Source organism: Colletotrichum paranaense, assembly GCF_030867605.1.
Source record: "Colletotrichum paranaense strain IMI 384185 chromosome Unknown Scaffold_2.1, whole genome shotgun sequence".
Lineage (NCBI taxonomy): Eukaryota > Fungi > Ascomycota > Sordariomycetes > Glomerellales > Glomerellaceae > Colletotrichum > Colletotrichum paranaense.
In genome coordinates, this window is record NW_026848960.1 from 3,174,129 (window position 1) to 3,194,995 (window position 20,867).

The 20,867-nt window shown below is 55.2% G+C and overlaps 8 protein-coding genes across 8 annotated transcripts; 3 read left to right on the forward strand and 5 right to left on the reverse strand.

The window, feature by feature from the left end:
* Positions 1 to 213: 213 nt before the first annotated feature.
* CPAR01_02972 (VTC domain-containing protein) lies at positions 214 to 2,785 on the forward strand (the record flags this gene model as incomplete). The annotated part of the gene is made up of 3 exons (XM_060487259.1): positions 214 to 768; positions 823 to 2,439; positions 2,504 to 2,785. 3 exons carry the CDS (start codon positions 214 to 216, stop codon positions 2,783 to 2,785), a joined length of 2,454 nt encoding a protein of 817 aa, XP_060354587.1.
* Positions 2,786 to 4,661: 1,876 nt separating this feature from the next.
* On the reverse strand, positions 4,662 to 5,936 carry CPAR01_02973 (uncharacterized protein; the record flags this gene model as incomplete). Its single annotated transcript, XM_060487260.1, has 1 exon — positions 4,662 to 5,936. One exon carries the CDS (start codon positions 5,934 to 5,936, stop codon positions 4,662 to 4,664), a length of 1,275 nt encoding a protein of 424 aa, XP_060354588.1.
* Positions 5,937 to 6,826: 890 nt separating this feature from the next.
* On the reverse strand, positions 6,827 to 6,943 carry CPAR01_02974 (uncharacterized protein; the record flags this gene model as incomplete). The annotated part of the gene is made up of 1 exon (XM_060487261.1): positions 6,827 to 6,943. One exon carries the CDS (start codon positions 6,941 to 6,943, stop codon positions 6,827 to 6,829), a length of 117 nt encoding a protein of 38 aa, XP_060354589.1.
* A 738-nt stretch (positions 6,944 to 7,681) lies between these two features.
* On the forward strand, positions 7,682 to 8,353 carry CPAR01_02975 (uncharacterized protein; the record flags this gene model as incomplete). Its single annotated transcript, XM_060487262.1, has 1 exon — positions 7,682 to 8,353. One exon carries the CDS (start codon positions 7,682 to 7,684, stop codon positions 8,351 to 8,353), a length of 672 nt encoding a protein of 223 aa, XP_060354590.1.
* A 380-nt stretch (positions 8,354 to 8,733) lies between these two features.
* CPAR01_02976 (WW domain-containing protein) lies at positions 8,734 to 12,513 on the forward strand (the record flags this gene model as incomplete). Its single annotated transcript, XM_060487263.1, has 3 exons — positions 8,734 to 11,195; positions 11,247 to 11,935; positions 12,008 to 12,513. The coding sequence occupies 3 exons, from the start codon at positions 8,734 to 8,736 to the stop codon at positions 12,511 to 12,513; spliced, it is 3,657 nt and encodes a 1,218-aa protein (XP_060354591.1).
* A 491-nt stretch (positions 12,514 to 13,004) lies between these two features.
* On the reverse strand, positions 13,005 to 13,950 carry CPAR01_02977 (phosphomannomutase; the record flags this gene model as incomplete). The annotated part of the gene is made up of 2 exons (XM_060487264.1): positions 13,005 to 13,712; positions 13,849 to 13,950. 2 exons carry the CDS (start codon positions 13,948 to 13,950, stop codon positions 13,005 to 13,007), a joined length of 810 nt encoding a protein of 269 aa, XP_060354592.1.
* A 1,419-nt stretch (positions 13,951 to 15,369) lies between these two features.
* CPAR01_02978 (uncharacterized protein) lies at positions 15,370 to 16,250 on the reverse strand (the record flags this gene model as incomplete). Its single annotated transcript, XM_060487265.1, has 2 exons — positions 15,370 to 15,461; positions 15,533 to 16,250. 2 exons carry the CDS (start codon positions 16,248 to 16,250, stop codon positions 15,370 to 15,372), a joined length of 810 nt encoding a protein of 269 aa, XP_060354593.1.
* Positions 16,251 to 17,230: 980 nt separating this feature from the next.
* CPAR01_02979 (sodium/calcium exchanger protein) lies at positions 17,231 to 20,293 on the reverse strand (the record flags this gene model as incomplete). The annotated part of the gene is made up of 2 exons (XM_060487266.1): positions 17,231 to 17,576; positions 17,637 to 20,293. The coding sequence occupies 2 exons, from the start codon at positions 20,291 to 20,293 to the stop codon at positions 17,231 to 17,233; spliced, it is 3,003 nt and encodes a 1,000-aa protein (XP_060354594.1).
* Between the last annotated feature and the right edge of the window lie 574 nt (positions 20,294 to 20,867).

The window sequence follows — 20,867 nt, forward strand, 5'->3', positions numbered from 1 at the left end:
TTACACGGCGCAAAAGCTGCATAAGGTGAGACCTCTATTCGAATAAATCTCCTCAATTCGACTCCACATCGTCAACAAGCAAGCCCCTTCAAGAATTCCATTACCCAAAAGGCAAACTAAATCTGGGCGTTTCTTCGACTAAGCCTCCTTTGCTTTTTTCTGCCTGGCTATGCCCATACCGATGATGCCATTTCTCTCGAGACCCGAATCCTCATGCTAATTGTCTACGATACAAAGACGCAGGAACGAACTTGGCGACCGAGTCTAGCACCCAGCGAATCTCCCTGGCGCGCCCCTCCCGGCATCGTCGTCATGAAGTTCGGCGAGCAGCTCCGCTCGAGCATCATCCGCGAGTACCAATGGTACTACATCGACTACGACGCCCTCAAGGCCGATCTCAAGACCGCCACGGGCCCCGTCACACCCGCCGACAATAGCAATGGCAAGGGCAAGGGCGGCAAGCGCGAGTGGTCCGAGGAGGATGAGGGCCGCTTCGTCAAGAAGCTCGAGGCCGAGCTCGATAAGGTCCATACGAAGCAGCAGGTCAAGGCCATGGAGATCTCGAGGCGCATTGCCGTGAGCGAGCGCGAGGTCAAGGGCGTCGTCAATCGTCTCGTCGAGCGCGGCCCCCGCGAGGAGGGCCCTAGTGAGGAAGAGTTCATGCTGCTCGAGGAGGACTTGAGCGACATTATTGCCGATGTCCACGATCTTGCCAAGTTTGTCCAGCTCAACTATACTGGTTTTTACAAGATTATCAAGAAGCATGACGTGAGGCATTCCTTGCGACATTGAACGTTCGGGCGGATCACTGACGAGGCATAGAAAACAACTGGCTGGCACCTCAAGCCCGTCTTCGACACCCGACTCAAGGCGAAACCATTTTACAAGGAAAACTATGACGCTTCCGTAGTTCAGCTTTCCAAGTTGTACGATCTGGTCAGGACGAGAGGAAACCCAGTCAAGGGTGACAGCGCAGCCGGCGGCTCTCAGGGAAGCTTCGTTCGCAATACGACAAAGTATTGGGTCCACCCAGACAACGTGACGGAGCTGAAGCTCATCATCTTGAAGCACTTGCCCGTACTTGTCTTTAATGCAAGCAAGGAGTTTGAGATCCAGGACTCGGCCATCACGTCCATCTACTACGACAACCCGGAGACTTGGGATCTGTACGAGGGCCGTCTGAAGAAGACGGAGGGTGCCGAGGCCATCCGCCTGAGATGGTACGGTGGGATGCAGAGCGAGAACATCTTTGTCGAGCGCAAGACTCATCGCGAGGACTGGACCGGGGAGAAATCCGTCAAGGCGCGATTCTCGGTCAAGGAGAAGAACGTCAACGCCTACATGCGCGGTGAGCTGCTCCCCGCCGCTCTCTTCGAAAAGGCGCGTAAGGAGGGCAAGAAGCCCGAGAAGGCGATTGCCGAGGACGAGAGACTCGCAAAGGAGGTCCAGTACTCGACTCTCAAGAAGGGATACAAGCCGGTGTGCAGATCCTTCTACAATCGTACCGCCTTCCAGCTTCCCGCTGATGCTCGAGTCCGTATCTCGCTCGACACGGAGTTGACCATGGTCCGCGAGGACAACCTAGATGGCCGTAAGAGGTCCGGTGACAACTGGAGACGTATGGACATTGGTATCGACTATCCCTTTTCGCAACTGCCCCCCGAAGACATTGTGCGCTTCCCTTACGCCGTTCTCGAGGTCAAGCTTCAGACGCAGCTCGGCCAAGAACCTCCGGAATGGGTTCGCCAGCTCATTTCCAGCCATCTTGTGGAGGCCGTGCCCAAGTTCTCAAAGTTCATCCACGGAGTCGCTTGCCTCTTCCCCGACCGCATCAACCTGCTTCCCTTCTGGATGCCGCAGATGGACGTGGATATCCGGAAGCCAGTTACGCACGACTTTGGAATCCACAGACCCAACCAGTCGGCAACTACCACTACATCAGATGATGACGAGGATGACGAGCTAGACTCTGATGACGAGGAGGGTCCCTTGGTAGCCAGCAACAATGGTGCCACCAACGGAGAGTCGAGTGGTCAAGGAGCTGCTAGGAACGGCGGGACCGCACTCGATGTCGAAGGCCAGACCGTCGATACCATTGCCCCCGTCGACAACGAAGACTTTTTGTACGACTCGGACGAGGAGTACGACGCCGACGAGGCCCTCGAGGAAGCCAGACGGGTCGGAGGCTGGACTTACTACAAGGCGCTTGCCTCCACAAAGGCACAAGCATTTGGCGAGCGCGCCATCGACGTGCTCAAGTGGACCGTGCCGCATCCCCGTGGCTCTGTGATCCCCAGGCGTGAAGTACAGACGACGCTCTTCGGCTCGGGGGCGATTCAGACCAAGAGGTTCAAGGCCCCCAAGGGCAAGAAGATTTACGTGCCGGTCCGCGTGGAACCCAAGGTGTACTTTGCCGCCGAGAGAACCTTCCTCGGATGGGTAAGTCTCTCATATCCTCTTAACAAGAAATCCCCGAACAGCTGCTAACACAACCAAAAAATAGCTCGAATACTCCATCTACGTCGGCACCGTCGCCGTCACGCTCCTCAACTTTGGCTCCAAGCCCACGCCCATGTCCTTCATCGTGGCCGGCGTCTTCACCCTCCTCGCCATCATGTCGCTCTGCTACTCGGTCGTGATCTACCTGTACCGGAGCAACGCCATCCGCAACCGCAAGGCGGCCAAGTTTTACGACAAGTGGGGGCCCAGCGCGCTCTGCGCTTCCTTGTTCATTGCCGTCCTGCTTAACTTTGCGTTTGAGGGCAATGCGAGGGAGTATTGGTGAGACTGAGAATTGTCTGGGTGGTGGGCGTATGTGTGTGTGGTGTCTAAAGTAGTCTCAACTTATATCTTGGAAAAAGCGACTTGTGTTTTCTTTTTTATGTACTGTGTATTGTAGCGAAATCGTATAAAAATGGTCTATTAGAAATAGGTGGGTTTGTTGTGGTTGTCCTTTTCAGACATGTTTCCTTTCCTTGACTGCATAACATAACATATCCTAGATGAAGTAGGTAGGATCTAATGGATAGGATCTGATTGTGATCGCCTCCAGTGTTCCGTATCTCTTAACACGGCCAAGCTTGTCCCTTTTTTTATCGTACATCATTCATCTCATCGTATGTAATGAAGTCCTATTTTTTTCCACCTCGTCATCCTGATTACAAAATAGCGCAGAAATAATTTCAAGATTAGAGGATTTTGTGATATTCTACCATGTTCGTGTTTTGCACTCGCCAGCTCGAATATAGGAACATTAAAGTCTTCAAGCGAGTCACCAATAACTCTAATCCGCCCGAGAAGCCTACCGCTCGGCACGAGAGTCCGGATTCAGGATCTCTTTTCTTTGGGCTTCTTTGGCATCAGGGCGTTCGCTGTTTACGCTTTCTCTCTAGGGGGCGCCGGCGGAACTGTTAGATCTGTCGGCCATTAAGAAACCACCATTTAACCTTCTATTCGAAATCAAGCCACACATATGGATTCAATTAGGGGGATGTAAGTGATGGTCGATGAGTTACGGACAGTCATGCCACGGAGCTTTTTGAGACGGGTTTGAGGAGGAGCATGGTGAAGTTTGAACAGGCGCCAAGAAAGGTACCTTACCTAGGATGCGATGGATGAGGCGTGCCTCCGGAGACAACAGGCTGAGCCGATTGACCATAAATCTGGCGGCTCAAAGTGCAAGATTGGGCTCTGCACAGCAATTTAATCCCCCCCCAAGGGGGTGAAGATGAGAAGCAGGCTGACGAGCTGGCCACTCGCTAGGTACGGTAGGTACCTAGGTAGCTTTCGGCATTTGTGCTGCATTAGGTATTTCACGGATCCTTAGGTATTTCACGGATCCTTAGGTATTTCGCGGATCCTTAGGTTCATTGCGATTTTAACCCCTTCAAAGGATTGGATGTGAGAAGCGGGCTCATGTGCTGACTGGCTATCGAGTACCCAACAGCTTTCACTGCGATTTTAACCCCTCCCAAAGGGTTGAGTAGGATGAGCAAGCTACTTATTTGCCCTTATCGGTGGCGGAGAAGACGACTGGAGCCGAGTCAAAGTAATTTCCACTCCTCCTAGAAAGTTGGATCAGGTAAGAGCAGAACGACTGGAATATACGTACATATTCGTACCAAGTCTGTCCACTTTTGCACTACCTGCGCAGGTTTATCTGTTCGAAATATGGCATCAGATCGAGTAACTCTATAGGAGGTTAGGAGAACCATGTTATGGGCTCGATGGAGGCCGGATGGAGGAGCTTGAATGTGGCTGAGCCTCTACCTTTTTTCACTTTTTTCAAGTGGGACAATTGGTGGTATGAAGCTCAGAGAGCCCACTCCGCGAAATCAAACGTTGGTTGCTGTTCATTTTACTGCGATGTTGGCTTATTTAGAAATACCACTTACCTTGATTCGTCGACTTAGTACCTTGGTCATGAGAGCAATTCACTTTCACTTTTACTTCCAGGGAGACAATACCACAATAATGGCGTAAACGGTTGTTGAAGCTATCTAATTACCCTAATACCAAACAAACACTTATACAAGCCAAACCCAAGAAATTCACATCCCAAACTCCAAAATCATAAACCGTGAAGCTTCCTTTACATCCAACCGTTTCCACCAAAAAGAAAATTTCCTTCTCAAGTAAGAAGCAGCAAATATCTGACTCTCCTACTCGATGTCAACCTTGTGAATCTCAGTCCACTCCTTCTCCACCTTGGGCACAGTCACCACCAAGATTCCATCCTCCATCTTGGCCGTGATAGCCAGCGCGTCAATCTCCTCCCCTCTCTCCGAGGCAGCAGAAGCACTCTGACGCGTACGAGGCGGCAGCGGCACAGACCGGCTAAACATTCCGATCCTCCGCTCCCCGGACGCCAAAGTCGCCAGGAAGTCCTCGTCGCCAGGCCGGTACACCACGCCCGCGACGCGTAGCTCGCCCTTGTCGGCGTCCCAGTTCACGCCGACGTCCTCCTTCTTGGCGCCGGGGAGGGCAAAGTGCAGCACATAGGCGCGGTCCGTGGAGAAGATGTCGACGGGGGGCGTGAATGCCGAGTCCATGTCGGCGTTGTCGTTGTCGGCGGCCGCACCACCATCGCGGGTGCCGGCGGCGTTGTTGTTGAGACCGCCGAAGCGGGTGGCCCAGTCGCGGACTTGTTGGGCAAAGGGGTGGTCGGCGAACTGGTTCAGCCACTCTTGCCAGTTTGCGAAATCAAAGGTGCCGGCTGGGTTGTGGCCGTAGGGCGGGGGAGGAGGTGGAGGCGGGTGCGGTGCGCCGAAGGGGGGCGGGGGACCGGGGGGAGGTGGTGGGCCCCGGTGGCCGTGGTGGCCGTGTCTGCTGTGGCGCGCGCCCCAGGGATCGGATCCGCCGCCGGGGGGTCCACCGCCGAAGCGACCTCCGCGACCTCCGCGGCCTGGACCGCCGCGGCGGCCGGGGCCATGGTGGTGGTGAGGGTGGGGATGGGGGTGACCTGCGTGCTCGGGGCCGTCTTCGTTGGGACCGTCACGCATGGTATCGGGGGAGTCGTCCTTTTCCTTGTCGGAGAAGTCGCCCTCTTCGGGGGTATCGTCTGCGTTGCGCATGGTCTCGTCGACGACCTCGCCCTCGCCGTCGTTCATGTCGCCGCGTCGTCCGTGGTGACCTCTGCCGCCGCATCGACCGCCACCGCGGCGACGACCCCCGAATCCACCGCGGAAATCACCCCAACCGCCGTAGGGACCTCCCCAGCCGCCAGGGCCACCGGGGCCGCCGCCAAAGGGGTGTTCGGCACCGTGGAAGGGGAAGCCTGAGGGGAAGTTTGCCCAGGGACCGGGGCCGGTGGAGTGGTCTACACCGGCGCCGGCGCGCATGTTGGGGTCGAGGGAGTGGATGAAGCTCCAGAGGCCTTGAGGGCCACCTGGGCGACCCCAAGGATTGTTATTACCGTTTGGACCTGCCCAAGACATGTTGGATTGTTGTATGTGAATGTGTGATTGTTTGTGGGTGTGGGTTGATGAGGTTTGTGTAAGTGAGAAGCAGGATGGTGAGGATGGTGATGATTGTCGGATAGCAATGAAGCTGAGAAGGGAAAGGAAATAAAGAGCATGAAGACGATGAAGGAGTTCATTTATATATCAGGAGACGACGACGACAGGGCCATATCATTTACAAGGCAGGAGCATGCGTAGGCCTTTCGTCTGATACACTACTGGCAAAACGTGGAAGGCAAAAACACTTGCGAAAGCACCAGGTCGAACCAGTCAGAGCCACACTCAATACACCTCTAGCCTCGAGCGGTCGAACAGGTCAGAATGGTTTCGAAGGGAAAGGACATGGGCACATGGGGGGAGGTACAACATCGCCACGCGTCGTCGTGGTAGGGCGATCGGCCCAAACAGCTCATTGGATCCCCGTCGGTGGGCGGTAGACTTCTACACCGAGCTCCGAACCAGACCAATTTGTTGATGGCGTAGTGCAAATGTCCGCGGCGGAGTGTAGATTCAGGCGTGGTCGGAGACCGAACAAGAAGGTTCCTTAGCTACGCCTTCATGACTCTAGACTGCTAGAGAAAAGCCGCGTATTGTTTGATTGCCTTGGAGAGAACGCCGCTATCGCCGCCATTTCTTTGACACGTCCCATGTCAGTTGTGTTACGCAGCCCGCGCGGGACCGAGCAAAAAAGCTTCAGCTGAGCAGCCTAGAGCCCGGGCCCGGGAATGGGCTGTTGGCAGCGGGATATGGTGAAGTGCGGGGTGGAGTGTGGCGTAACTCGGTCCCGCTGTGTCAGTTTGCGATGAGCTCGGGAGTTGGGAACTTGCGTGTGCCACACTTCAAGCACATGGGAATCGGGTGCAGCTTCAGATTGCGGATAGTGGGTGGTCACTGAGATGGTGCTTGATTCTTCGCCACTGGCAGCAGAGAGGACGCGCACGCCAAACTGAGGCCTCAATTCGTGGCTGGTGTTGTTGGTCCATGCAATGCGTGGAGCTGTCGTAAGGCTTGTAAGTTGTGTGAGTCAACATTCCCCTGGATGTGACTCGCTTTCGGAATAAGTTGCCGGGATATCGTTGAGGCAGTTATTGTTGTCTGAGTCCCATTTGTTGAAGGCGGGAGTTTCGATAATGAAAATCATATGGAAGTGCGAATGCAACGAAAGAGGGCGACGACGACAACCCCGAGCTCGGCCAATGACGGACGACCTGTTCGGAGGCAAACCAACGCGGGACGCCGCCGCTGTGCCTGGAAAGTGGAGATTTCCGGGCTTATGTAATTACCCGTCCAAGCTTGGGCCAAGACCTCTCTAGATGGCCAGTGCTTCTCAATAGGTACGTATCTCAATCAGTGAAGGTACCGGTTCCCTCCAGTCCCGCCTGTCTGTCACTTGGATGCTTCCTTTACTTTTACCAACATCCTCCTAACTTGGAGAGTTCAACACCAAATCTCCTAGGCGCCTCCATCAAGTGATGGTTCACGAGAGCTGCAGATGGGCGGGCACTACCAAGTTCAACCCCTATCTCGTCACTGCTTGTCTCGGCGCATTTCGACTCACCGGATCCCAGATGCCGCACTCGACAAATCACTCTTCATCACCCTCATCTCCCTCTATGCGCATTACGAGCTCAAGTGGCTCCGCTACCACGCTCTAGGCTCTCACGGCTCTCTGAGAATCTGGAAAGACTGGGAACTTCTTTCAAGCCAAGAGCTTCACAGTCATGGGCAGGCGCTTGCAACTTCGAGATGAAGATTGCCCATTTGCTGCTGCACCATTCTCTAAGCGCCCACGATACACAGCCAATCATGAAGCTTCGCTACGCAGTAGAACAAGATGCCACCATGCAGGGCTCCATACATCGACGTTGTTCAGGCTCTTTGGCTCCTGGTCACTGGTCACTGGTCAACACTGCCTGGGACTGCAAACTCAACCACTTGTTTCTCTCGACACTCCTGGGCAGCTGGCTCACTCTCATCGTCGAGGAGGCCACCGAGGCGGCGACGAGGCCCATCTCGCCCATTCCCTGCAAATGCCATGCCAGCCCGGCCACGCCCTCCCGTGTGAGGTGGTGGTGTCTATGTACAGTCTGTGTGCGGCGGTGCGGCCTGCCTATGCCTTGAGGAATATCCAAGTTTCCCACCCCTCTCTCTCTCTTCTCTGCCGCTGGCGAGCGCCTCCCCCCCTGGTTCCCGGTCCATCCCATCCCCATCCTGGCCCCATGTCCCTACCTTATGCTGCTGCTTTGCACTTTGCCCAATGCTTCCCGCTGCCAGACCCAAACCCTACCTGGCGCTTGCTTGCTTCCCTCCTGCTCCTGTCGTCCTATCTGGCACGTTCTTATTCTTCGTCCTGGACGCGCTCTCCCCTCTGGTTGATAGTTCTCGGCTTCTGACCTTTTTTCTCTTGAAATACACACGTTTGGAAAATACACTGGTTTTGTTTCCGTGCCGCAGCCGTTTCATCCATCTAACGGGCCTAACAACCGGCCGGCCATATCTGCGACCTCTCCCGTGAGACTCGAACCTGGACCCCACCACCCCTCATCAGCAGCTGCGATCCTCTCAAGCATCCAACGATAGGCACGAAACCTCGACCTTCGACAGCTCCTATAAATAACTTTTTGCTCCCCCTGACCTGCAGACTTGAGCTCTCGCAGTGCGTCATTCGCATCCCGCATCAAGCATCCGCGTACCTGCGCAAGTCGGCCGGCCCCCAGATATCCGTACATATCTATCTTTGGCCAGATTCGACGATACCACATCGCCGCCCATCATGGAGCGCAGTCGCGGCCTTCCCGATGCCGAACTGTTCCTTCACAAGCCCGCCGAAGAAGACTGCGATAGCCCGACCGTTGAACCCTTGAGGATATTCAAACCTCAGAGTCCCAACCCCGCCAACGACCGCTTCAAGTACCCCGCGCCTCCGTCCGCCTCTGGCTCCTCCTCCTTCACATCGAAGCCGACCTTCCCTCTACCGCCAGGCGCCTCGAGCTCAGCTGCCCCTCTACCGTATCCCGATGAGGAGGATCTTCGACCTGGAAAACCTACCAAACCCACCATCACCGCCCCGAAGCGATTTGGCTCCGACTACAATGATACTACCCCGCGCTTCAATGCGACCAGCCCCGTAGAGACCAAGAGTCCTACCCTCGCCGAGCGACGCGGCACCGGTCCGAGGCCCTTGGGCGCCACATCTCCTCAGAGCCCGGCTGGCGACGACGGCGGCCTTTTCGCGAAGCCCCTGACGGCGCCGCAACCTCAGCGACCGGCTGCTTCGACTACAAACTACCCGTCTTACACCAAGAAGCCCTACTACCCGCCACCGGGTGGCGCATCCAGTTCTACGCCGCCCGCCCAGAGCCAGAGCCAGTACCAGGCCCGGCCACCACCTCAGAGTGCTCAGAGCGCTGATCATCTCGAGATGCCCGGCCAGAACAGCGTGAACAGGTTCGCCTCGACAGCTTCAACCTCCACAACCCGCGCCAGCCGAGGATCCCCACCACCGCCAGAGACCCCAATCGTTGAACCAGGGGTCATCCCGGGCGGCGGTATCGAGGCGCGATATGCCGCCTCTGGCATCTCGGGCACGGCGACACTGACCAGCCTGCAGGCGCAACAGGCACAGAGCGCTGCAGCTTCCCAGAGATTGGCGCAGTATGGAGGAGCACCACCACCCGCGCGGCCATGGACTCCCACGGAGAACCCAGAGAACCAACCTCATGGTCCGCCCACAGTATACCAGGGCATGAACCCAGTTACGAGTCCTACGCAACCTACCTTCAGTCCTCCCCCTCAACAAGCAGAGAACCAAGGCGAACAGACGAACCTGCAAGTCAGCGTTCTGGAGCAGGATTATCAGCGACTAGGCTTGAACGATCCCCCGCCAGCCTACTCGAGTGTCACGCCTTCAGGCAACCCATCTTACCCAGCCGAGAAGCAACGGCCCACTCAGCAAAGGGCAGATTCAACGCCGTCCGTGTCCACGGCCTCTGCTGCTCAGTCGCCCCCGAAGAAGCCCGCGACTGTCGGCCCTGCAGCAGCCGGGCTCGCGTCACCTTCGTTGCAAGGCCACCCCGCCTTTGCCAACGACCCGAGGCCAGAGCAAAACGGACAGCCCTCGTCATCCCAAGCACAGAATGCCCCTGTCACGCAGACTGTACAAGCACCTCCTTCCTTCCAAGGCGCTGGCCCTTCTTCGCCGCCACCGCTACCCGAGGGCTGGATCGCCCACCTGGACCAGAACTCGGGACAGTACTATTATATTCATCTGGCTTCTCAGGCGACGCAATGGGAGTTCCCCAAGGGGCCCAATCCTATTACACACGAGGCAGCTCCCTTGTCTCCTACGGCGTCGACGTACGGCAACCCGCTCGCATCGCCCATGTTTGGCAAGCAGGCCATGGCCTCTCCAATGTTTCCCCCTCAGACACCGGGCTATGCTGAGAGCATCATGAGTGTTGCTGCGTCCCAAACGCCTACAACTGCTGGATTTTCTGGACCACCTCCAAGCGCCGGTGTTGACATGTACAGGATCCAGCCCACGAATGGTGTGTACTTTGGACCGTATCTCCGCTACTGCAACATGGACTTTGAAAAGGGGACATGGCTGGGTAGCATCATGATCGTGACGGACGCACCGCAGCCCCCGACCATTCACATTCACCCGAGCAACGACCTTTCACCTAATCCGCGACAGTTGGTGCCGCACAATATCTTCACTCATCAGCGCTGGACGTTTTACAAGTACGATATTGAGCTGCCCATGAGTGAGAGCGGGACCGAGAGATGGACGTACGCAGTCACTTCTCATCTGGGATGCACGAGATACGAGTTTGTCATTGCCGGCCGCCATGAAGTCGGCTGGAGGTTCATCGCTCACTCGAACAACGACTTTGCCGCCTCAACATCTCAGGCCGAGCGCTCCAAACTCGGTGGCGTGGGCTTCATGTGGAAGGACGTGCTTCAAAAGAACGTCGACTGCGGCGGCTTCCACGTTCAGCTCGGAATGGGCAACCAAATTTACGGTGACAGACTATGGAAAGAGGTGCCCCTGCTGAAGCAGTGGTTGGCGATGAGCGGCAGAGACAACAGGAAGAACGCGCAATGGACCGCGCGCCACGAGGAGGACGTCTCGCACGCCTACTTCCATTACTATACCAGCCACTTTGACCAGCCTTACCTACGAGAGGCCTTTGCTCAGATTCCGCATGTTTTGCAGATTGACGACCATGACATGTAAGTGCAGTTTTGTACCTTGTGATGTGTGGAATAACTGACCTGGCCCAGTTTCGACGGCTACGGCTCGTATCCCGAGTACATGCAAGGGTCCCAAATGTTCAAAAACGTAGGTCGCATTGCCGTCGAGATGTACCTTCTCTTCCAGCACCACACCACGGTAGAGATCCTCCGCAACGTCAGTAACGACATGGACCTCTTCACAATCACCGGCCAAGGGTGGCACTTTGTCAAGTACCTCGGTCCAGCCGTCTGCGTCGTCGGACCAGACTGCCGCTCCGAGAGGAACCAAGCCCGCGTCATGGCCGGGCCGACCTACCAGGGCATATTCCCCAAGGTCGCGACGCTGCCTCCCAGCGTACAGCACTGCATCTGGATGGTCTCCGTGCCGCTGCTGTACCCGCGCCTCGAGGCGGTCGAGAGTTTGGCAGGCGCCGTCGCGACGGGCAAAAAGGTTGTCAATACCTCGTACAATATCCTCGGTAAGGTTACGAGCTCCGTGGCCGGTGTTGTTGGCGGTAAGGACGTTGTCGCGCAGGGCTTCACGCAGGTGAAGAAGGCAGTCGGCAAGTCTGGTCTCATGGGCAACGTCCTGAACCAGTTTGGCGAGATTGACATTGCCGAGATCCTCAAGGACATGTGGACGCACGAGTCCAAGGACCTGGAGAGGACGTACTTTATCCGCACGCTCCAAGGCATCTCCCAGCAAAAGGGCATTCGCATGACTTTCTTGTCAGGAGGTGAGTTTCCAAACCCAACGACTCTTCCCTTTTTCTCATTTTTGTCCCAACCCACTGACAAATGCCACGCAGACGTCAACTGCGCAGGAGCAGGCCTGGTCCACGACCCAACCCACCCGAGCGACCACAAGACAATGTACCAAGTAATCACCTCCCCCATCGTAGCCCAGCCCGCGAGCAACTACATCCTCAAGCTCCTCCACAACAACAAGAGCCTCTACGTGCCGCAAAACGGCCACAAGTCCAATCACGAGGTGTCCGATTCCAAGGAGGACATGATGGAGATTTTCCACACCGACGCCTCGGGCTCCGCGCGCGAGCTCAAGAAGCTCATGGGACGCAGGAACTACGTCGCCGTCGTGGCATATGACCCAGAGACCGTCGCCGGTGGTCCTGGTGGTGTCGGTGGGTCGCAGTATGCGGGTAGCATCGTCAATGGAGGACAACAGCAGCAGCAGCAACAGGGGTTGCAAAAGTTGAGCTTGGCGGTGGATTTTGTCGTGCAGGGTGATGGTGCGTTTACGGCGCCGACAAAGTATGGGCCGGTGATTGTGCCCCATTTGGAGTTTGGGAGGTAAAGAAGAGGTGGGTGGGTGTGGACGGTGATGGTGATGGTGATGGCGATGGTGTTGTCATTTTTTCTTGGATTTACTTTAATATCTCTCTGCCTTTCTCTCTAGCAACCCCATCCCCAAGGTATACAGCGGTAGCTTGACGACCTGATGATATACTTCAAATCTACAACGTTGATTCTCGCAGCTCGTACGCGACATTGTGACTTTTGCCATCATCTACTATTTTGAGTGATCATTGTACTTCATTTCCATTTGCTGCTCTACTATAAGTTCAAGTCTCGAAAGCGGGCCTGTTATGGCCGCTCTCGACATGTCGCAGGTCTGTTGTTCCCCAAGGCCACAGCCCACGACCACAAAGTCTAGAAAGCTGGCCCCATGGCATCTCAACCCCATTTTCGTTGGCTTCATTCGCTGGTCAAGCTAGGTTCATTTATTCCGGCTTGCAAGTCCTTTTGTAAGATTCCCTCTCAGAGCCTACTCCTCTCCGCTGCGGTTCACAAGTCAAACGTCTCCTTGAGGATGCGAATGGTATCCTCGGGGCCGGTAACAGAGTGACCAATGGTGCGCTCGTCGACGTAAATCTCGTAGTCGTTTCCGCCCTCGGCCGTCTTGTCGCCAAAGAAGTGAATCTGCTCGTACTTGACGCCGCCCTCCTTCTCCGCCTCCTTCTCGAGGTGCTGGAGGCAGTACGTCTTGTCCCAGCCGGTGGGGAAGACGTCGAACGAGATCTGGCCGCCGATGCTGAACGTCAGGCCCAGGTGGCCAAACTTCTCGCGGAGCTTGGCGACGAAGTCGCGGCGGACGTTGTGGATCTTGTCGTAGGCCTCGAAGGCCTGGCGCTCCTCGTTGGAGGCGTTGCGGCCGATGGGGGAGATGTTGACCATGCCGTTGCGGAACTCGATAAAGGTGCCGCGCTTGATGGGGATGTCGAGATCGGCGATGTGGTGGAGGGCGAAGCGGACGAGCTCCTTGTACTGGTCCTCGCCAATGTACTTTATGAAGCTGTTGGAGGCGAGGGGCTGGCCGAGCTTGTAGGCCGTCAGGCCGTTCTCGGAGAAGCAGAAGTCGAAGAGGGTGGTGACGGGGGTGGTGGCGTTGCCGAGCTGCTCTTGCTGCTTGGAGTAGTCGGAGCCGCCGACGAAGCCGATGGCGCACTTTTGGCGGAGGCGGGCGAGGAGGTCGAGGATCTCGGGGGAGGCGGCCTGGAGGAGGGGGGGAAGGACGTGTTAGCTTGGATGGGATTTCCTGGTGTAATGCGACGAGCAATTTCTTTGGGAAGAGGTAGAGCTGGGAGGAGGCCGGAGGAATTTAAGATCTGATTTTAGAAGAGTAGCTTACCAGACGAGCGGGAGTGAGGGTGCCGTCGACGTCAAAGAGGCAGATGGTGTTCTTCAGAGGGCGCTCCGTGAGGGGAGGGTAGCTGGGGAGAGAGGTAGCCATCGTGACGGTGTTTGTTCTTGTGAATGCTGGCACAATGCAGGTTCAATTTCGGTATTGCGTTTGGTGGTGAAGCTTTGAGGAAAGAAGCTTTGTCGTGAGAATTGCGCGCTTCGAGGGATGGGAGGAGGGATGGGGAAAAGTCCAATGGGAAAGTTGAGCAAAGGGAGGGCGGTCAATCGTGCAGGAAAGGAAGCTCTCCTTTTCGGGATGTGGCAGGCGCGGCGCGGGGTTGCTTTTTGGATGGCGGGGCAAGTGAGGTACTGTGGTGCACTGGTGCTTGTTGCGGTTCAAGGGTCCCCCTCTAATGGGTCTGGGTCTGGGCCTTGTGTAAGGTGTAGTACGAAGTGGGCAGTTGGGTGGGCTTTGAGCTGCAGGTGCGAAGAACCAAGAACATCGGGTTCGAATCAGTGCGATGTCGAACTTGATTTATAACTTTTCCTGAAGCTGTATCTTTCTTCAATGTTTACCACAAGCATTGGCAGGTATGATTTGACAATAGATTCGCAATTGTCTGCTGACCGAACACAATCACATCTTCCAACTTGCCAGATCTCTTAATTGCCCATCTCTTGATGATCTGTCCTTGTCTACCTCATCAACTTCGCTATTATTACACCGAGCTGTGGACAGCTTGCCTCTGACCCCTATGTGCAAACGGCAACGATACGAAGGCATTGGCATTGAAACGAGATGAGATACGCAATTCAAGTGATCACGTCTGAAACTCGCCCGCTGGATCATCTACGCCATGTATTGGGGCAGTGCTGAGATGACGAGTTGTTTTGTTTCCGCCAGGAACGTGGTAATACCGGGGGGGAGATGTAGACATCGTGGCCTCTGCGAACCTGGAAGTCAGGTTCCCTGAGCAGATCACTATGAGGCGCAAGGAACGATAGATTGCAATTTACAGCGGACTAGGAGGGCACTAAGAATACGCTAGGCGACGGAGGATCGTGGGCTTGTGATGGGACCTGGAACGGGCTGGGAATACTGCCCCTTGCGGCGGCCCCCCGGCAGGGATGCGTGCTCCGGGGCTCGAGGGTGGAGCCGTCCCCGGCTCCGACTTGGTGACCTTCACCTTAGTACCTTGGGTGCCTTGACGTCGGTGCATATCTTGCATCAATTACACGACCAATCTACCATTACTCACTGGTTGCTAGAGGACAGATATCTCTCTTCAATGTTTCTAAGCTAACACGCAATCCGACAACTACGCGAAATAATCAACTACCACCCTTACCCAGTGACGATCATGCTGCGCCTCTGTTTCGAAACAGTCCGGCTAGCAGCAATAATATGTGAGTGAGTCACTCTCTCATCTTAGACGTTCGAGCCAGCGAAAGTCCTGGAGGTCAATCGTAAACACCTTCGGCACAAGTAGGACGTTTTTGACAATTTCCCTTGCAAGATGTTGCCGCCTCACTCAATCCATCTCTTGACCGGCTGATTCCCAAGAGTCTCTTCTTCGTCACCGGTACCGCCCACAGGCTGCTGTGCCCGACGACCGAGTCCTATTTCATGGCCAGCATCAGTTGAATAAAGTAACTCAGAGTGAGGATGTCAATCGAAGGACCAAACTTACCTTGCCCAGAGGTCGTCGTCTCGCCGCTTCTAGTGATGTCGGTCTTGCCCTCACTACTATTAAAGACATCCTCATCTTCACGCAAACCCCCCTTCTCGAATCCGGTACCGTCACCGGCCTCTCGCTTGGTGTGAGAGCCGAATCCCTTCTTCTCAGTAGGAGAGTCGGATTCTCCTCCAGGGAGCGTCTCGCCTTCCAGGCCAATGGTATCCCTCGCATTTGACCTCGAAACGGCCATACCATCATCACGTTGGACTTTGGTCTGATTCCCCTCACCTTGCCCTTCAGCTTCACCTTCAATCTCACCAGTCCCCTCCCCAGCCTTCAACGTACCATCAGTCCCTCCCAACTTCCCCTCCTCCATCTTCTCACCATCACCGCCGCCAAACCCAGCAGCGAGGCCCTTTCCAATCTCAGCAAGATCCTTCTTTCCCTCCTCACCACCGCCGCCGTGGTCATAAGCCGTGAAAGCCCTCTGCGCAACATCCCCAATCTCGGTGTAATCAGGTCCCTTGCCGCCAGCTTGATCCGCCTGGAATCCAGCAAAGGCCTTTTTGGCGGCTGAACCGACATCCGCCCATTTCTGGCCGTTCGTGGTAGTCGTTGTCGTTGTCTGAGGAATTGACGAACCCCGCTGCTGCTGTTGTTGATCCTTCTTGCCTTGGTCTTTGCCGGCGAGTTGCTGGGCCAAGTCTGTGAGTTTGTCAAAGCCTCCCATGTTGGGTGTCTAAATTTCTCAACCTTTTTGGGTAGGTAGTGAGGTAGAAACTGGTAGGGCAAGTGAAATCCGAGTTGAGTGTGATTTGTTTTGCGTGGCTTGTTGTAACCAAGGTTGGCATGAACTGGAATAACCTCACACCAGGAAGAGCCTTTGCTCGGTCATTCAAATCTCATTTTATACTTTGCTACTGCTATTATCGTCTGTCAATGATCCAATATTGTCAGTCACCAAAGTGACGCGCCGTTCCCCCCTCGTGGAAGGGCATAAGTTGGCCAAAACACAAAAAGGTGTACACAATGACATGTCTTGGCAACCACACTCAGACGTACATGTACTTGCACACACGGAGCTGTGCTGAGCTGAGCTGAGCTCTAGAAACAGAAAGGAGAGATCAACACCAGATGAAGCGTTTGCTTTAAGTCTTGGCATCGCAACGCTGCACATTGCGTAGTTGGCATTTCATAATGTTCGTCTCAATACGTTGGTTGAGACACGTCACAACTTCGGTTACTGATGCCCTTTCGCTCACAAGGGGTCTGGTGGTGCACGTACGGAAAGGAAGACAGAAACACATCAGATGGTAATCAACGTCTGCAACGTAGGACCGTGCCTGAGTGCCTTCAACCTCGTTCGTAGAAAAAGCTGTTCGCTAGATGAAACGGCAACCATCACCAACACATCACGAGACTTTGACACGTTAAAGAAGCCAATGAGGTATCAAGCCAACCGAGATGCTTGTGTAAGAGGGACGCTAGCATCTGTGTTATTTATTTTCATAAACTAATGTATATGTAGATTCGTGTTTCCTCTTTTTGTACTCAGGAGGTAAGGACTGTCTATAAGTGGAAAGACAGAGAGTTTTCGTTTATTCTTCTCGTCGCACGCTATGCTTGGGTATACTCATACGGCGCAATGCAATAACGCAATATTGATACAGTCTGTACGTGTGCCAGCAGTCAAAAGGGAGAAATGTACCGTTAGAAAGATAGGGAATAGGACACGTCAGTCCACACTCCGGTCAGCTCGACAACAACGTTGACGATGGTGCTGATCATCCACAACACAATGAGACCGTAACCGATCTTCCGTGACATCACCCACTTGTTCATAGGTACGATGATGAGGAGGCCAAGCAGTGTGATGAGTAGCGTGATGGCCGAGATCATCAACGTGCCTCCAATTTGAATGTTGTACGAGTGGTACTTGAATGGCTTGTCTGGGTGTTTCTTATGTCGGTGGTTGGCGGCCTGGACCATCATGTAGACGCCGCCGATTCCTATACCGAGCAGGATATTGAGCATTGGCCCACCAAAGCACGCAGACCTAAAAGTAGTTAGCATGGCTGTCATCGGTATGTGGATGGATAGGTAGGTGAAGACTTACAATGCCATGACGGGGAAACCGAGCCGGGCAACGGTGATATCGGCAATTAGATCGCCCACACTGTTGCCCGCTGCGAAGATGGTCAGGCCCAGGAGGGCTTCTGATATGCCGAAAATGACGCCGACTGCTTTCAAGACACCGACGACTTCTCCGGCGATGGTAGAAATCCAGGCGATGGCAATGATGAAACCCATGAAGCAAAGCAAGAAATGGTACTTTGGCTTCTTATCAGGACTAGTCGATAGGAGAAGGAAGCCGAGAAGAATTGTGGATCCTAGGAGTGTATACAGGATGAGTCTGACAAGGACCTTGTAGGGTTGTTGGAAGTCTTCCTTCATGTTTGCCCAGAGAATGATGACGGCGAACAAAGGCCCGGTGAAGAGCTGGATCGCGACGAGCCATCTGTTCCAATGTCCCGACTCGTCTACAGGAGCTAGACTGCTCTCCGAAGGCAACGGCTTGGCGGGTTTTATGGCTTGTGGGTGACTCGTAGGTATTTCAGTTGCCACACGCGCACCACTCGGAGAATCGATAGCAATAAGCGCTGGAGAGCCCTTGGGGGAGTGATCAAGTGACTGCCCACGAGAGTGCGACAGAGTAGCCCGTCTAAAGCGCTGCCACTCCGTCTCTCCCTCGTTGTCTTCGTAGGCGTCGGCAGGCACTGGAGCGTCGCAGTGGGAGTGGTCTCGCATCATGGGATCCACGGCAGTCTCGTCGGATGAATCATCCGCACTCTCATTTTCGACAACCGGAAGTGTCAACACCAAGAGCAAGATGCTTGGTACAGATATAGCACTGACAAATCTGTCCCAGTGGCTTTTCTGCTTCCATCCTAGCAGAGTCGGGAACAATGTTGCCCAAAAGATGTGCGGCGGAGGCAGAATGGCGTATGGCCACCACCTTACAGGTTTAGGGTTGGCCATCTCATAAGGCGCAAATGGCACTTCGAGGCGAGCCGGTCCAGGCGGCGCAAAAAACTCGGTCGGTTCGGTCTGAGCAGCAGGCGTTAAAACAAGAGGCGATTCGGTGTAACCAGGGAAGGGCGATGCAGGCGAAGATCCGACGCTCATGCTGCCACGCCGACTTGGTATTTGGAGGGAAAGTTGACCAGGTGATGGCCGAGCCTCCAACGGTTCGCTCCCCCCACTGTCCTGTCTTTGTGGTACGGCGTCGACTGGAGGAGGTGCCAAGTTACCACCGATTTTGTAAGCTGGTGACAGACTTCGGTTTCTGCCCTCTTGGGCCTTTATCTGTTGGATCGGGTCTGCGGGTGTTGGGAAGCGCCACGGCGATGGCGAATGGTCACGACTGTTAATAGATCCGGGGATATCGCCAGAGGACAAGGCCCGATTCCTGTTCTGACCATATTCCTCAACGGCACCTATCGTGTATCTTCCTGAGTCGGATGGCGGCCCTCCCACTGTATTCGTTTCACTTTGTCCCCCGAGGTGGTTGACTGAGTAGGCCCGTCCATGCATCGGTCTCATCCTGTGGTTGCTTTCCTTCTGCAATTGAGCCAGAGCAGATCGGAATTCGAGAGCGCCGACTAGACTGGGACGAATAGGCGTGAGTGTGTTGCGCCTTCTGCCTCTAGGACGCAACACTCGCATGCTGCTGGCCATCTCTGCGACGACGTGCCGCCCATGATCGCTGTCTTCCGCCTCCTCGTCACTCTCTCCTTGACCATCAACTTCAATCCTAGGGCCAGCTTCCAATGCGTTGATGTCTCCAGCACTGGAAGCGGCTGCGGAGGTGACGTGCCGGTTCTCATCGTCGGGATCATCCCGGTATGGTTCCGGTGCCAGCTCGTCACTGAGATGCCCCACCGTCCCGTAGACATGACCTCGTGCGGCTGCTTCCCGGACCCGCCGCTGGCTCCGCCTTGTTGAGTACCAATGCCATGTGACAACGGTAACCACGTAGAAGATGTAGTAACAGACCATCGTTATGCATTCCCATAAATGCAGGTGGCCATCTGCCAGGAACACCATGGTGAAGCAGACAGCCACGATGAAGAAAGAGAGATCCCTGACGTACGTCTTCCTGCCAACTTTAAACTCGCGAACCAAAGCCATGGACCCGGCAACGACGGCGGTGATGAAGCTTGCAGCACCGATCAGCTCTCCAACAGCCATGCTGGCGCTATTGGAGCCCATGGCTGCAAAAGTACTGAAGACGTCGGGTGAGCCATTGCCAAAGGCGAGGAAGGTGACGCCAGCCAAACTCTCGCTGAGGCCGAGGATGGCAGAGATTGTGCTGAGATTAACGCTGAAGAAGTCGCTGGCGGCGATGCCAATAGTGGTGAAGAGCAAGCCGAGCCAGCAGACCAGGATAATGAAGGCCAACCACTGAGCCTTGCCAAGGTCGCAATAATACAGCGTCAGGTAGGAGAGGAGGCCAGCCTCGTCCTCGGCGCAGTGAGCCTTGACAAAGGCACACTGATCATCGGCGCGGTGGACATCTCGGCACTCGGTGAACTCGGATCGTTTGGCGAGGGGTGAGGATGAGAGTGAGAATGAGGCGTCTTGTAGTTGGAGCTGTCGTTGGGTAGCCTTGGTCAAGATGGACCAGGATGCCAAAAGACATATTAAGAATACGGTCGCGTAGAAAGGCCGCAAGCGAAGGGCGCCCCCTCGGATCTTGGAGGACGTTGGCATGTCTGACGTCAAAAGCTGATTGTAATTGGCTCATCCGAAGCCATGGCAGAGACCGCGCTGTCGCGTTGGCGTGGCCGTGAAGCCGCTCGTTCCGCTGGACAAGGAGGAACAGATGTCTCTCAATGGAGTTTGCTATACAAAAAAGAGGGCTGCAGCGGGTTTGAGCTGAACAGCAAATGCAAGCGCTTCTCACCTTCATGTACGACTCATGGGGGTTCTACCGTCCGAGGGAGGCAGCCCGGGAAAACCTGCCCAGCCTCCTTCAGGAACTATGAGCGACGCAAGCTTCTTGGCCACCACCAGGCTGGAAACCGCAGGCAATGCCCTGATTGCGCCAAGTATCTGCTCGTGTCTGCGTGGGAAACCCCCCTCCGACGTGGCTGTGCGTCAACGGAGCGGCAACTCCAAGAGAGGGGGGCTGCTTGCAACGGCAACTGCAAGAGAAGAGTTCCATAGTCCTCGGCAGATAGCGATCTTGCATCACGTGCCGATAACGAGGGGGCCGCGAAGGGCCGATCCAATCTGATGTTTGGACGAAACGGGATTTTCAGCTTCCCCGCCCCATCCGACCCGG